The 15,767-nt window shown below is 57.1% G+C and overlaps 2 protein-coding genes and 1 long non-coding RNA gene across 4 annotated transcripts in view; 2 read left to right on the top strand and 1 right to left on the bottom strand.

Annotated features, from left to right (window-relative positions):
* The window catches only part of BMP7 (bone morphogenetic protein 7), a 92,544-nt gene extending 87,294 nt beyond the window's left edge, over positions 1 to 5,250 (bottom strand). The window contains exon 1 of the mRNA XM_047854104.1: positions 4,299 to 5,250. Coding sequence (XP_047710060.1) covers positions 4,299 to 4,716 — 418 coding nt within the window. The 5' untranslated portion in view covers positions 4,717 to 5,250. The remainder of the gene's footprint in view (positions 1 to 4,298) is intronic.
* LOC125162092 (translation initiation factor IF-2-like) lies at positions 4,858 to 5,743 on the top strand. Its single transcript, XM_047852651.1, has 3 exons — positions 4,858 to 5,246; positions 5,381 to 5,523; positions 5,691 to 5,743. The coding sequence occupies exons 1-3, from the start codon at positions 4,858 to 4,860 to the stop codon at positions 5,741 to 5,743; spliced, it is 585 nt and encodes a 194-aa protein (XP_047708607.1).
* A 66-nt stretch (positions 5,744 to 5,809) lies between these two features.
* Positions 5,810 to 10,648, top strand: LOC125162846 (uncharacterized). Of its 2 annotated transcripts, XR_007151197.1 has the most exons (5): positions 5,810 to 6,620; positions 6,745 to 6,863; positions 7,578 to 7,776; positions 7,959 to 8,053; positions 10,494 to 10,648. It is a non-coding gene; the product is annotated as an uncharacterized LOC125162846 (long non-coding RNA). The 2 variants fall into 2 exon arrangements; XR_007151196.1 differs by having other exon boundaries at positions 5,810 to 6,863.
* The last annotated feature ends 5,119 nt before the right edge of the window (positions 10,649 to 15,767 follow it).

The following is a 15,767-nucleotide window of genomic DNA, read 5'->3' as shown; positions in this document are numbered from 1 at the left end:
AGAAGGTGAGGGGTGTCGGGGCGGGAGGGGGGAGAGGGAATTTCAAGCAGGCTCCGCGCTGTCAGCATAGAGCCCGATGTGGGGCTTGAACCCACGAACCGTGAGATCACGACCTGGGCCGAAACCAAGTCTGCCGCTTAATCGACTGAGCCACCCAGGCGTCCCAAGAGCTGTGCTTTAGGAGCGGTTTCTTCTCTCTGGGCATTCACAGAATCGTCCCTTTGCAGTCCTGAAATCAATCTATCCGGGCCACCTCCCTCGCCCCACTCCACAACCAAAGCAGAGCCCCGGAATCAAAACCCCAAACTAGCCACAGCAGGCTGGCACCCAGGGCTCGGCCTCAACCTGCTTGGATTCCCGAAGGGCATACAAAGAAGATCAAGAAAGTTCAAGTCCGGGGCACATACATCCTTGGGAAAAGGGGTGGGGGGTGGGGGTGGGGGAAGATCTGTGATTTAAGAAGCAGGAAAAGGAGGTTTAAGGGGAGCGATTTCGCCAGGGTTCCGAAGCACACAGCTGTTGGTGCAGTCCTAGAGTGAGGACACCGTGCAGCAAACAAGAAAAGAAAGCTAGAAAGAAGGGGGAAAGCCTGTGTGACATCTATATTAACCTCCAGCTGCTCACCAGTGAGGGCCTGCGCTCCAAGTGCTGGAATGTGGATCCGCCCCTTCCAAATTTTAACACAAGCCAGGTTACAGCTGCAAATGCCTCCAGCCCATGCTCCCTTCTCGAAGCACTCCCTGAAGGAAATTTTTAAACTGTAACAGAATCTTTTTCTAATAGTCTACAGTGGTAGGGCCTGTTCTTAAGGGGCAAGAGGAGAGATCTTAATGCCAAACACTTGTCAACAAAAAGAACAGCCAGATGGTATAAAGCAAAAAACTGCACAGCCTTCTTTCTCCCCGCTCTTTGGCTGCATTAACAAAAGCCACTTTTATACGTGCAGTCCAATAATGACCGGTTTCCAGCCTTTTCTTTTTTTTAATTCAGCTCCGAAGATTCAACAAATTTGCTTCCTTCGTGACCTGGGCCGGAGACGAACACCCATCGTACACCCCTAATGCCGGCCGGCTTCTTTTGAAGATTCCAAAAGGGGCCGCTGGATTTCCCCAAAGGCAAAAAGAAAAAAAAAAAAATGGTAGGGGGCTCTGGCTGGATTCGGTCTGCAGAACTCACATTGCCTGGGGACAACTTCAGAGAAGGTAGCCTGTTTTGAATTCAAAAACTTAAGTTCTACACAGAGGAATCAGGGGCTTGTTAATCCAAACCAGTTTACAAATCTCGCCATTGAAGCCAAGGGGCCCAGGCTGAGATGGGAGTCTCCCTTGCAGCTCAGCTAGCGTTACACGGTGCGGAGGGGGGGGGGGGGGGGGGTTCATCAGACAGGCTGGTCTTTGTCACAAGGTGGGGTCTGAAGTCCTCATTCTCAGCACCTGGTTTTGTTGTACATTCTCTCCCAGCTCCTTCTCTAGTTTAGACCCCACTCAGCCTGGCAAAAAGCTAGAATTCCAAGGAGAACAACTTAGAGGAACAAAACTGGGTTTGGCTGCAGACAGAAGAGTAATGCACTGGGTCTGCAAAAGCCTTCAGAATCCAGGCAGAGGTCTCCCCGGCATGCAGGACAGCAGCGGTGTGCAGTGGAGGGAGGAGAGGGTGGTGGAGATCGCCAGCTTCTCCACCCACAGCCCCCCAACGTCACCCCAGGTCCCCCGCATGATACCAACTAATGGTCTGATAGGGACAAATGACATTTTCTTCTGCTTGGATAAAGTGAGACTAAACGCACCTTTAGAAAACTTGGTATGTTACAGATCCATTGCGCTTTGCAACCCTAGGAAAAACCATGTGCTCCCTCTGCAAACTTAGCTTCCAGATTAGTCTCCTACACACTCCCCTCCACCCCCGGCTGCCACCCCCAAGCCCCTCCCATGGAGAAATTCTGGAGCCTGGACAGAATGGAAGGGACGGGCGGTTTACTCCTGCACTGTTGCTCAGCAGAAATTAAAGGCCAACCTTAAAGCATCTACAGGAGGAGTCTTGCCAAACTGCAGCCCAAGTCTTCACCCAACTAATTACCTCGAGTTCTAGGGACGGCGAGAGAAAGAAAACAAGGTCAGCGCACTCTGTTAAAAGCCACTCTGCCATCTAATTTGGAGTGATGTTCCAGAAAGCAAGACCTGAGAAAGTCAGGACTGTCCCACAAAGCCCAAAGCCAGCCCGACTGATTAAGAGGCTCAGACAAGCCGGTCTTTGTCCTTTCAAGATGAAAGAAATGGGGCTAACGGGTTGAAAGGTGTGTGTTCAGCCAGAGGAGGTGAACCACCCAGCTGTGGCCTTCCCAAACAAGTCCCAGCTCGCTCCCACCACCAAGGGAGAGCAAACAGCCCTGCCCCAAGGTTCCCAGAGGCGCTCAGTCAGCAGCCTAGTCCTACTCTGGGGTGGGGGGAGCCCTGACCACCGAGGCTCATCCATATAAACAGGGTGCTTTTCTGCACTGGGTTTGCAAAGCCTTCCACAGAAGCCAGGGTTTACATATACCTTTCTAACGACCCCAGCCTAGCTCTGAGGGCCACCCCTGGGACCTGCTGCGTTCAGTGAGAGTCACGGGGACCCAAGAGAGCATTAGATACCATAAATCCCTCACCAGAGAAAGGGCCTTGGCTAACCCCCAGCTTCAGGATGGTTACAGAGCCCCGCTTTTATAAATATATTTGGAATTTTTCTTTAGGTTCTGGTGTAGGTCATAAATACACATTGTAAAAAAAAAAAAAAAAAGGCACACAGACAAAAGTGCAGACAATGAAAAATCAGACCCCAGCTCGCACTCCCTAAGCCCCAGCTCTAGGGCTACCCCCCCCCCCCGCCCCGTAAAATGTATTTCACGTTCATGGCATCTTCTTCCAGGGGGAACGGATGATATACAAGCACATACGTAACCTCACTGATCTGCACCTTGCTTTTTTCCACCTCATGCATCTTGGAGATTGTTCTAAATCAGGACATATGGAGCTGCCTCCCTCTAACAGGCTGCTTAGTATAATTTAAACTTTCTTGAACTTATTTCGGCATCTAAACCTCCCACCCTTTTCTAGCTGAGAGTCGCTGCACTATTTGATTTCTCGCTATTATTAGGACAGACAATGGCGACCCGGGAACTCAGGGAACCTTATCCGGTGCTGGAAGCGTGAGGGTTGATCCCCGCTCCCTCGCGCCCCCTTCCCTGCCCCGCGCCCCCAGCGGGGGGCTTCGGTATCGTCTCCCTGTTGACACGGCGCCCGTGGGCGTGAGTTTGTTGTCCTGGCTCCGTTCGCATTTTCGCAGCAAGTTACACACGTAGAATGAAATCGGCTCAGGAAACAGCGCTATCGGGGCGTGTTATCTCGGGAAACCAAATATTTGACCATCAGTCCTACAGCGCGCGGCCGGGGGTTAGTTTGAGCAAGTCGGGTGACCGTGCGCGCACAGACGGAGGAGCCCCCGCGCCCCCGCCGCAGCGCCAGCCTCCCGTCCCCGGGGCCATCGCGGCTCCGGGCGAGAGCTAGGTCCCCCCGCCGCCCCCGGCAGCGTCTGCTCGGAGATCCCGCGCCACTCAATCGCCAAAACCCGCGGTTTGCGCGCCACACGTGATAAACGCCGAAAATGGATTCTGCCCGCCCGGGACCTATCATTAAATATTTAAAATAGAAAGCTCGCGATGGCACCGTTTCTTCCCCAGCTCCCGCCAGGAGAGCTGGGAGGCAAGGGGGCGCCCGGCCGCCAGGAGGGCGCCCGGAGACACTGGCGGCGCGCCGCACGCCAAGGCGGGCGCACCGCGAGGGGACAGGTAGGGCTTCACGCGGCGGGGAAGGGGGTGCGACGCCTGCGATGCCAGGTCCAGGCGGGGCTGAGAGGGGCCCCGAAAAGGCGGGAAGGCAGCTTCGCCCAACAGGGCCCTTTAAATCCAGGTAGCAGGGGCCGCGCGGGCCCGGCACAGCTCACATGACCCAGCCCCGCGCTTTGAACTGAGCCGCGGCGGGCCCGGCGCCTCCGGCCCCCCAGAGGTGCGGCCGGCCGACTTCACCCGGAGGGGGCTTCAAACCAACCCCTTCCTCCGCCAAACTCCCACGGGCCGAAGGAGCCCGGCTCGCCCTACCTGGGGCGCGCGCTGCTTGGGGTCCACGGGGGCTCGGACCCTGCGCCGGCACTGCGCTTTTGCAAACCGCCCGGAGTGTAAAGATGGGCGGGCTGCGTGCAAAAAGGGACCCCCCCCTCCCCGTCCTGACCTAGAGGCTCACCCCCTCCCTCCTGCCCGCACTCACCGAGGTTGACGAAGCTCATGACCATGTCGGCGTCGGTGAGGAAGCGGCTATCTTGCAGGCTGGCCAGAGGGGGGCCCTGGGTACTGAAGACGGCCTTGTAGGGGTAGGAGAAGCCCGGGCCGTCGGGCCCGCCGCCCTCCTCCACCGCCATGGCGTTGTACAGGTCCAGCATGAACATGGGCGCCGAGTTGTGCTTGCCCTGGAGGTGGGGGCGCGGGCGATGGGGCAAGCCCAAGATAGAGAGGATCTCGCGCTGCATCTCCCGCCGCTCCTGGCTGCGGAGGCGCCGGTGGATGAAGCTCGAGTGCACCTCGTTGTCCAGGCTGAAGTCGGCCAGGGCGGAGCGCAGCAGGAACAGGGGCGCCCAGAGCGCCACGAAGCTGTGGGGCGCCGCGGCGCGCAGCGAGCGCACGTGCATCGCGCCGGCTCTACGCGCGACCCGGGCTCCGGGCACCCGGCACCGGGGCCCGCGCCGCCCCAGGTGGCGGAGGGGGGCAGGCGGCCGTCCACGCCGCTCGGTCACTTGCTGCAGACGGGTCCCGCTGCGCCCGCGCCGGACATGGCCCCTCCCCGGCCGGCTGCGCTCTGCCCGGACCCCCGCCCCCTGCTCGGCGCTAGCCCCGGGGTCCCTCGCCCCGCACTCGCCCGGGCTCACCGCGGGGCTCGGAAACCGGCTGGAGCGAGCGAGCGAGCGAGCGAGCGAGGAGGCGGGCGCGGGTGGGAGGAGCAGCCGGCAAATCTAGGAGCCGGCAGAGCGAGCGCCGGGGAGGCAGCGAGGCGGCGGGCGGGCGAGCGCTCCTTCCTCCGGCTCCGCTCGCGCTCTCGCCCTCGGGCGGCGGCGACCCACTCTCTTCCGAACTGCGGCGCGGAGAGCAGGGGCCCCGAGTCGCTCTCCCAGCGGTGCGCGCCCTTGATCGCACGAGACGCCGCCTCGGGAGCTCCAGACTGGTACGCGCTGGGGCCTGGGAGGAGGAGGAGGAGGACGGGCTTCCAAGGGCCCCTCCCGCGCCCGCGGCCTCCCACCTGCCCTCGGCCCCGCCCTCCCCCCAGCTGCGCCCAATGGGTTCATTCATTCCTTCTAGTGCGCTCTACAAATATTTACCGAGTGCCCACGGGGTGCCCAGCGCCGGGCGGGACGCCGCGGGGATGCGGAGGGAGGAATCCGAGCCGGCCCTGCCCTCTGGGGACGCGGAGTCCGGCCAGGGAGGAGGCCTGAGCGGGACCGGTGGGATTCTTCTCGGGCTGAAGGGGAAGAAGCGGGGGGGGGGGGGGGGGGGGGGGGGGGGGGGTGCGGAGGCCGCGCAGCAATCCGAGAAGGCTTCCCGGAGGAGGTGACCCCGAGTCCCTCCCGCCCCTCTGCTCCACCACGCCCCCTCCCCCCATTTACTCCAGCCACGCTGACCCCTGTGCGCCTCCCAGCGCTTAGCGCCAGCCTTCGCTCTTGACCCCCCCCCCCCCCCCGCCCAGAATTCTCTCCCTTCCCACCCTCTGTGCCTAGCTCCGATAGCCAACCCTCCACCTCCGAGTGCCACTCGGGTGCCACTTCCTCCCGGACCAGGAGAGGTAAGGTCACTTCTTGTGTTTTCTTGAACTCCCCCTCACCGCCTGGATTCCTGTTTTGAGTTATTCGTGCTGCCTTTATTGTCTCGTGCCCCCCACACACACACACCGGAAACGGAGTCCCCCACCCTGGAGACCCAGGCCTGGCTTCTCTGAGCCTCCTCTGTACCCGCTGCGCCTTGGACCCGGGTCCTGGTAGCCACTGTGGCCGCAAAATCATTATCTGCTGAAGGATTGAAATTGTGTGAGCTGCAGAACCTGCCTCGCCTCCTCCCCTCTGCCGTGTCCCCCCCCCCCTTTACTTCCTAGCACTCCCGAGCCTGGGACTGAATACCCTGGCCCCTACCCCACCCCATGTCCGCCCTTCCCCATCAGCCCCTGGCTTGGCATCGTCTGAGGATCCACCTTGCACCCAGTTCCCCTCTGTGGCTCTGTGCCTGAGACCTCCTTCCTTCCCTCCTGGCCTTCCCTCACCCCACAAACATCCTGAGCTCCTCGGGGCCCAGCACTATTGGGCGTGGACACAGACGCCTTGGATGATGTTTGGAGAACTTAAGCAAATTACTGCCCTTCAGAACCTTGATGTCTTCATCCGTAAAAACGGGAGCAAAATACTCCCCCGGAGTGCGAATGAGGCCGTGGGTACAAGTTCAACCTTGCCTCCCTCCCCTCCTGGGACTGCCCCAAAGAGGCAAATCCGGAAGCTAGGAGTTCCCAGATGGTGGGTTAGATGGAGGGCCACCACAAGAGTTTGGGAGGAAGGTAAAGTATTGAGTTTGGGAGACAAGAGCCCCGGCTGGTGGGGGGTGGGGGGACAGTCTGGCTAAGCCTCACCTGGGAACAGGAGAAAGCTCCGGGGTTGGTCGAGATAAACCTGGCCTTCTAGAGTTTTCCGGAGCAGAGATGGTTCTGCCATGCAGTCCTTTGGGGGCTTTTAGACAAGATGGCAGCCGGAGAAGAGAGGCCGGAGGCCAGGCAAGGAGAAGAGATCTACAAGGCTTACAGGTCAGAGCCATTCATGTTTCTTAGGCCCCTGGCTTCCAGGTGGAACAGGTCCTGAGGCCCCTCTGCCCACCTGTCAGTCAAGGCCCTTTGAAAGCCCCCTCCACCTGCCCTTTATCCGTTAACTCCTTCCTTCAACAAAGGTTTGTGAAGGACTTCCTCCGAGTCAGGCAGGGTGGGCTTCCTGGGCGGGCAACCGTGGGGACGCCCAGGCCCCAAAGCTCAAAAGGGCCTCACGCTTGGCTTAATGTTCTGCTGCTTCTGTGTTGCAATTCTTCCTAATCTATGAACAAAGGGCCCCTGTTTTCATTTTGCACTGGGCCCTGCAAATTACGCGCCCGTCCCAGTGCCAAGCACAGTGCTGGGCTGGAGGGCACCGCAGAGAGCGAGCCCGCACGGCGGCCTCCATCGCAAAGCTGGCTTTCAGCCCAGAGGAGACGAAGCGGGAAGCTTCAACGGGCTTAGAGGTCCGGAGGGGTGGCAGTGCTGTCCCTCGATTCTCTCGGAGGAGGATGTGGTGCACTCAGCCGGGGCCGGGCAGCACAGGGAACACAGGAGGGTCAGGGAGCAGAGACCCAAACGGGCATCGTGGTGGGTAGGAAGCAAACGCGGGGGCCTGCGGAGGCAGTCAGAGGAGTGCTGGCGGGCCTCCCGAGTCCACGGGTGAGGGGCGCGCCCTAGATCATCTTGTGATAAGCCACGGGGCTAAGTCAACAGGATGAGGCAGTGGGAAGGAGATCTCCTGGACCAGCTGCCATTGACCTGCGTCCTGGAAGGAGGAGGGAGAGCCAGCTTCGCCAGGGAAAGGCATCCGAGGCAGAGCGACCAGCAGGTGCACAGGCTGTGCAGAACAAGGAACAGACGCGGGGCTTTGTTGCCCCTGAGCTCACTTCCGTCACCGGCTGAGATGAAGGAGGTTACTTTCTTCCCCAGTCCTCTGCTGCAGCCCTGTCTGCTTTTTAATCCACTCTTAAGTTTTTCAGGGGGATGGTGGCCAGCGAGGGAGGCAGGGGGTAGGGGCAGCAGGTGCTGGAGCTACCGATTTACATATGAAAACAACTGATTGGTCAGCATCTGCCCTGCTCCCCTCAACCCCAGGAAGGCCCTGAAGCCAGGATTATGGTTCACCCCTCGGCACATCCCGGCACATCCCACCGGGAGCCCAGTGGAGCCTGGCCCACAGCAGGTGCTCAGTAAGTGCCCATTGAATGAATAGCAAAATAAGCAGAACCAATACCTGAAAAGCACAGTTCACCGAGGGCTGACCATGCAGGCGCCAGGGCGAGGTGTCTCCCAGACCCCTCACCCCCAGACCCTTCCGTCTTTTCTCATGCAAGGCGAAGAGAAAACATGCTCTCCATATCCAAGATCTGGGCAAAGATAAGGTTCCCTCCGAATTCCCACAACGTGATTTAGCTTTATCTTTCCTGCCATCCACGCTGGGGGAGGGGGTGTGTTCTTTATTTTCCCTGCTTCCTCCCCCACAGGAGTCCCCAGCACTGCACCCAGCCCTCAGTGAATGCTTGCTGGACCAATGAATGAATGAATGAATGAATGAATGAATGCCAACACACAGGCGAGAAATATCTGGCCGGGAATGTATGGGATGCTGGTTTGAGAGCTGAAGACACCATCAGAATCTTGGAGATTGTTTAGAGAAAGTCGGGGAGAGGGGAGCTAGCCGCCTGGCCCTGGGAGCCTGTCTGTCTGGTTTCACACCCCAGCCCTGCCACTTGCCCTTGTGTCTCAGAGATTTAAGCGCTCTGTGCCTCAGTTTCCCTGTCTGTATAATGGGAGGCTATTAGCGCCCATTTCCTAGGGTCACTTTTCTCCTACGGTTCCCAGAAGGATTTGGAAGCTAATGCAATTCACGTAAAGTGCTTTGCAAGGTGACTGGGGCACAGAGAAAGCATTTGAGAAGTGTCTGTTACGATCTGGATGAAAAGGAAAATATGTTAACAGGAAAGCCTTCTAAGTTAAAAATAACAACAGGGGCGCCTGGGTGGCTCAGTCGGTTAAGCGTCCGGCTTCGGCTCAGGTCATGATCTCACAGTCTGTGAGTTCGAGCCCCTCGTGGGGCTCTGTGCCGATAGCTCAGAGCCTGGAGCCTGCTTCCCATTCTGTGTCTCCCTCTTTCTCTGCCCCTCCCCTGCTCATGCTCTGTCTCTGTCTCAAAAATAAATAAAAACATTTTAAAAATTAAAAAAAAAAAACCACAATCCTGGGGCACCTGGGTGGCTCAGTCGGTTAAGAGACCGACTTCGGCTCAGGTCATGATCTCGTGGTTCGTGGGTTTGAGCCCCGCATCACACTCTGCTGACGCTCAGAGCCTGGAGCCTGCTTTGGATTCTGGGTCTCCCTCTCTCTCTGCCCCTCCCCTGCTCACGCTCTGTCTCTCTCTCTCTCAAACATAAACATTAAAAAAATTCAACAACGACAACACAATTCTTCGTGAGGGTCTGGTTTTGGCCAAGCAGAGAAAAGTCAGTTTCTCCCGATTATGAGAGATCGAGAGCCGGGGTGAGGGGTGAGAACAGAGCACGATCACAGTAGTAGAGATCAAAGGGCAAGGCTTGCATTCTGACCCCCTCATTGTCCCCCGGCGCCCCTCCTGTGCCATCCAGGGCCCAGGAACTTCCCGGGGGCCTATCTGGTTTCCCAGCAGCCGGTGCCCCAGCCCCCACCCCGGTTGTGGTTCCCTGAGCTGGGCGCCCAGCGCAGGACTGCCCGGCCGGCCGTAACCGGATCCGCCCTCTCTACTCCACACCTGGGGCCTGCTTCGCCTGGCTGAAAGACAGCCTGGAAACGTGAGGGGTATCGCTGTGTCTGGCCAGGCCCAGCCGAGAGTCCACACCCGGCTCTCAGCGCTGGGGCAAGTTTTCATTTCATACATCATCGCTCACATCTTGCCGGAGCGATTTTGACCAAGTCAGCGTGTGTCTCGAAGGCAATAAAAAAAAGTAATGCTGCTGACGCTCAGATTCAGCGGGAGGTAGGGACTTCGTCTTCCCCAGCAGAACCCTTGTACCACCTGTCCCGGCAGAAGTTCAGCGGCCCTGGGGGCTCCCCGGGGGCACCCTCTCCCCAGCCTGGCCAGTCTAGCGAGCTGCTCCCTCTGTCTCCCCACCTGGCCATGGCCTGATGACCTGGACGGACGTCAGACGCCCGCGGGGAATAGGGGGCCGAGAGCCTCCTCGTGCACAGGGTTTCACATCCTTGTGTGCAGATCCGCGTGTGCGTGTGTGTGTGTGTGTGTGTGTGTGTGTGTGTGTCTACTTTCCCCAGAGAGGAAATTATTTTAGCACTCCTGTAATGAAATGTGGCTTTCCATGCAGACCTTTCACTGCGCTGGAGATACAGACTCAAGCTCGCTTTCCCTGGGGCTTTGCACAAATTTTTCAACAGAGGAGTAAGACACGAAACAGCTCCTATCGGTCTTCAGTGCGTGTGGCAGTAGCCACAGTTGCAGATGGAAAACACACACACACACACACACACACACACACACACACACACACTCGCTCCAGGGAAAGCTGATGCTCCCAGATAGATTTATTTATCAGGGTCTCCCAAAGAGCCAGGAGAAAGCTTCGGTTTTGTTTCTTACTGGCACGACTGTTGTTTCTTCCTCAGTCGAAGGAACCGGTTTTGAGCATTTACTATTCTTGGTTGAGCGGCAGAAGAAGCCCTTTCCTCCTTCCCAGACGTGAGCGGCTGGCAAGCTCGAAGTGGGGCACCTGCCACACCGTTCGCTGCCTAAGCCCACGTCACCCTCCCCCAGGCGCCGGTCTGTTCTTCTCGGACCACAGAGAAGCAGACTGGGATTCTGAGAGTGTCACGCTACTCATTCAGGAGGAGACCATCATCCAAAGCCGCATCTGTCTACACAGCCCGGGCTTTGAAGCACCTGGTGGTTGAGTGGCCTGGGAGCAGATCATTTCTCCCCCTCGCTTGATCCGAAAGCAAACCTTCTCCATCCTGACCATGCTGTTGAATTTCCCAAATCCACCCCGCCCCGCAGCTGTCAAAATGCGCATACCCACACCCCTGGTCCCCGTGGGCCCTGTGATTCTGCACCTTTACTCGGTTCCCAGGGGGTGCTGATGTCGCCCGCCCGGTGTGAGGACTCTGCGTTTCCGAAGTTAGAATTAACTTTCCTCCTCTTCCACTAAAGGAGACCACACACGAGACAAACACAACAGAAGGAAGGGACCCGGGGCCCAGATCTAACAGGGAGGGCTGGGGAGAGGGCGAGCTGGAAGCCACATTCCTGTGGGGGCGTGGGGGGGGTGCCATCCAGGAATTGTATTCTGACGTTCCCACAGAATGCTAACTTTCAAGAGAAGCGGAAACCCTGCTTTTATGTGACGGCTCTCAGTGTGTATGGGCAGCTAATTCAATTTGTTTTTCAACTGTGAGACCAAAGAAAACCCATCTACCAGCCAGATGCCAGACTCCAGTTTGCCACTGTCCCTGTATAGGTCTCTGCTGGGTTTGGAGGGTGTATGCAGCCTCCCCACTCCCCACACCAAAGGACCCCAAGGTCTGTGCGTTTCAAAGCAGCGCCCCTCCCCCCCGCCAGCTCAGAAAATTCCCCCACAAACATCAAAACCCAGATTTCTCTCTCCAGGACCCTAAGCCTTCACTGCCATTGCCTCCAAGGGTCTCCCTCCTCCCCTCTGCGTCTGAGTCCTCCCTTGTGTTCAGGGAATCTCCCATGTTGGGAAGCAGCCTCCCACCCCCACCCCCCACCCCCCCACCCCCAGATGAGTGATGCCCTGGACCAGCCTGCTTTGCAACCAGAGCATGTGACCAGGTCCCAGCCAGTCAGATGCCGCTAGCCTGGGCCTGGGCCGTTCTGCAGAACCATCTGGGGCCATGTTCCCAACTGCAGAGACCCCCAACCTGGTTCTCTGGCCTTCCTGGAACTTCTGTGAGCCCCACAAGATCCTCTGGTGAACTCCTTTCCTGTACCCGTCAGCCCCAGATGGTTTCTGTTGCCTACAGCTACAAGCCTGCAGGATACAGCATCAGGGAGCTGGAAGGGGCCACGGGAATCATGTCAGTCTAAAGTTTACAGGCCTCTTTTTTTCAGCAGCTGGAACTTTTGATCAAGGACGCTTTTCACATATGCTCGACACAGAAAACAGAAACAGAGCTTCTCCGGTTAAACAGAGCGAGGAAGGGTGGCTGTAATTGCTCCAATTAACAAAGAAGAATGTAGAATGCCCAGTTAAATGTGATTTCGGACAAATAATGAACGATTTTTTTTTTAATCTTTTATTTATTTTCGGGAGAGAAAGAGTGCGCGCGAGCGCGTGGGGGAGGGGCAGAGGGCGAGGGAGACACAGAATCCTGAAGCAGGCTCCAGGCTCCGAGCTGTCGGCACAGAGCCCGACGCGGGGCTCGAACCCACGAACCGCGAGATTGTGACCTGAGCCGGAGTCGGATGCCACCCAGGCGCCCCAATAATGAACGACTTTCAGTCTAAGTACGTCCCACGCTTTATTTGAGACGTACTGAGACTAAACGTTTATTTCTTCGTTTATTGAAAAAGATCGTTTGATCGTTTAAGCCACCGTGTAGTGAGTTTCCGGCGGTTGCAACCCAAATCCTGCAAATGTGTGTATCGTGTCCTTCATCTTGAAGATAGAGAAATCGAGACCCACAGAAAAAGTGTGGGGCCCAACGTCTCCCAGTGAGTCAGGACAGAGCTGGCATTCAACTCTGGGGTTCTGGCTCCCAGGGTCCTGGGAACCCTTCACTGTCCCATATTATACATGTCCCCATGCGTGTTTCTTCTTCCTTCTCTGGCCTCCCTCGCTGTGTTCCTGCCCAGTCTTTTTTATATAAAAAAAAAAATGCTCTTCCTCCTGCTTTAGTGTTATCTTTATTGCCTCCCTCTTAATCAACCCTCACTCTAAATAGGTTAGTCCTGACTCATGTGAAAACATAGTTCGGGAAGATGAACAGATACGAGCTCGGGTTACCTATGATGCAAAGAATAATGAGGGTCAGTACTGACGACACAAACTATGTGGTGCCGGGCGCATCGCGGATTATCTTGGATCTTCCAACAGCCCGAAATTAGATGTTCTGTCTCCCGCTTCGCAGATGGAGATATCAAAGGCCCAGAAGTCAAAGAGCTTGGCCAGGACAAAGGGCAGTGCCGGCATTTAAAACCTGGGCCAACTGCTTCTGACTGCCTTCTGCCTTCCACCCACACCTCTCCATAAAGCCAGCCGCAACTTTTATTTCCGTGGCTCACACGATGACTGACCACTGAGTAAGGGTGCCAGACTTAGCACATAAAAACGCAGGACACCCAGGCGCGTTTGCATTTCCGATCAACGATGATGCCTCATTTTTAAATGTAAGTATGTCCCAAAGTGTGTGGGACACGCTTATACATACTGCCACCTGAAATATCACAGAGTTACATGTTCATTGCTTTCTTGTCTCTCCCCCACGGGGACGAAGGCATGGGCTTTGGTCTGACTTGTGCACCACCGTAAATCGAGCCCAGAAAGCGTCCTGCCTGTAGTGCATGACCGACAAATGCCCGCTGAGAGAATGAACGAACTCCCTGACACCTCGGTTTCTGTCCGGAACGCCGCCTGTCTCCGAATCAGGAGCCGGGATTGTTCCTGCCAGCTGTCGCTAGCTAGCATTGTCCCCGCTAGGTGCTCCTGAGAGGCTCACCGTGGCACCCAGTGTTCCTAGGGCGGATGGGGTGGCACAATGGCCTTGACAGTTGGGGATAGACTACAACGACCATGGGTTCGGGTGTTCAGGTGACAAGGGAGAGGCTCTCTGCCAAGGTGACGTCTGAGAAGCCAGGCATGTGACAAACAGGGAAAGGGTGACCCCGAAGGAGGCGACGCCACGTACAAAGACCCAGGGGTGAATCCCAAGAGCACCTGGACCACTTGACCCCAGAAACTCCTTCTAACCCCAGCTTTTCCTGGGGCCCGATGGATCCCTGTGCCCAGACCCCCGGACCCCGGCGTCTGTATGACCCCATCACCCTCTTGGGCTGGCCTGAGTGGGTGCTTCATCCTGACAGCCAAAAGAAGTCAGCCCATGCCCCCAGCCCGGGGCCCCTGTCCCGGAGCAGAGTCCAGACACGGGTACAGCCATGTATGCGTCCGCTTCTGGTCGGAAGCCCAGGATGGTCTTTAGCCAGACCCATCCCCGGCCGCCTTTGAAGAGTGTGCTCCCAGGAAGCTATCTGCGGTTGCATAACCAGGAAGCACGACGTTCCCAGACATCAAAGAGGTTGCAAAGATTGCAGTCACCTCAGACCCAGCTCTCCTGCTGCAGCTGCTGTTTGGATGCCCAGTCCGAGGAGGATTTTTCTTCGGGGCTCCCATGAATGGTAGACAGGGTCAGCGCTTGGAGCCACCGCCCCCACCCCCACCTCCCGGCTGTAATGTGTCCCATGTCCTCCCATGTCTCTGGCACCACGGCCCTGATTTTGTTTTTATGGGGTAATATTCTTTGATTCCCAAACGCCTTGTGGGAACTTGCTGGAGGTTGGGGGTGGGAGCCAGAGAAATAAAAGGATGATTTACAGGGGTTCAAAAGCTTCGTTATAACCAGAACATTTAATTGCAGACATTTGGTTGTTTCGTTTCCATTTTCGAAGGGGGAAAAAAAATCAATTGAGGTTGGCCACACTGAGTCCCTCTTAGAGGTTAGTTCGAGGCATCTGTGATTTCCGAAATCCTTGTTGGCATTCAGCGATAAACAGACTGAGAAGATAAAGCCATCCTGTGTTTAAAAGGGGGGGGGGGGGTCTGTCTCTGTGGCAGAATTTTTAAAGATAAAACAATGGAACGTGACTCACAGAGGTCATCTTGTGAAAATGGCCCCACGTGGAGACAGATCTCCTCACTCAGGAGCAGAACCCTAAAACACACAGGAAGCTGGGAGGTGGGGAGCGGGGTCATTCTCTACACCTGGCTTCCGAGCAGCCACCCCGCAGCTCCGTTTCCCAGATGAGTTTGATGTCGCGAGTGTCACCTCCCCGCCTCTGCTGCCTCACTGCCTGGAACACCCTCTCTTTTCTCGCCGTTCATCAAACGTACGCAACGTGGTACATGGAAAAGGCACTTCCCGGTCGGGTCAGCTTAGGAAACGACGAGCCGGAGAAGGACAGACAGGTTTCTTCATTTCAGAGCTTCTCGGCCTTTAATTAAAGTACAGCGCTTCCCTGAGCTGTTATATTAAGTCAGGAGGGCATCGAGTGCCGATGACACGAGCCCAAATCAGAGCGGTGCCGCTCAGCACTGTCCAGGCAGTGCCGGCTCCCAGGGCGCACGGGGCAACCTCTGATTTGCAGCTCTGTTCTCTCCAGCCCTCCAGCTCCGTCTTTTGACTTGGCATCTGTCTTCGTGTTGGCTTCCTTGTTTCCTACCACGGACTGGCATCCTCTGCATGGGGAGGGGGGGCGGGAGGGGATTCAGCCACCGATCGCTCTAGATGGACAGTGCCAGCTGGTGACCATGGTGGAGACAGAGAGATTCTTGCTTCCCCCCCCCCCCCCCCAAAAAAAGGACATCCGGGTCTTGGGCCAAGGAACGGAGCACCTGAGTTTCCCGGCCTGGGTCACCTGCCCACCCCCGAGTCGGGAACTGGTTCAACCCAACAAGAGACCTATGCCCTGGGGCAGAACTGGGACGCCGGTGTATAATCCAGTCTAGGGCTGAGCATCAGGGGAGGCAATGGTGTAAGTTCTGGTCCAAGTAGGAAAAACCGGAGAGCCAGCGGCATAGACGCCGAAGGGCGGGAGAAGACCGATGTCCCAGCTCAGGCAGAGACGGCCAGTTGGCCCTCCGTCCACATTGTCGCAGTACTCAGACCCTCCGTGGATCGGATGCCCACCCACATCGATGAGGGCCGTCT

This window comes from Prionailurus viverrinus, chromosome A3, assembly GCF_022837055.1.
Source record: "Prionailurus viverrinus isolate Anna chromosome A3, UM_Priviv_1.0, whole genome shotgun sequence".
Classification (NCBI taxonomy): domain Eukaryota; kingdom Metazoa; phylum Chordata; class Mammalia; order Carnivora; family Felidae; genus Prionailurus; species Prionailurus viverrinus.
This window is presented reverse-complemented; position numbering and strand designations above follow the sequence as displayed.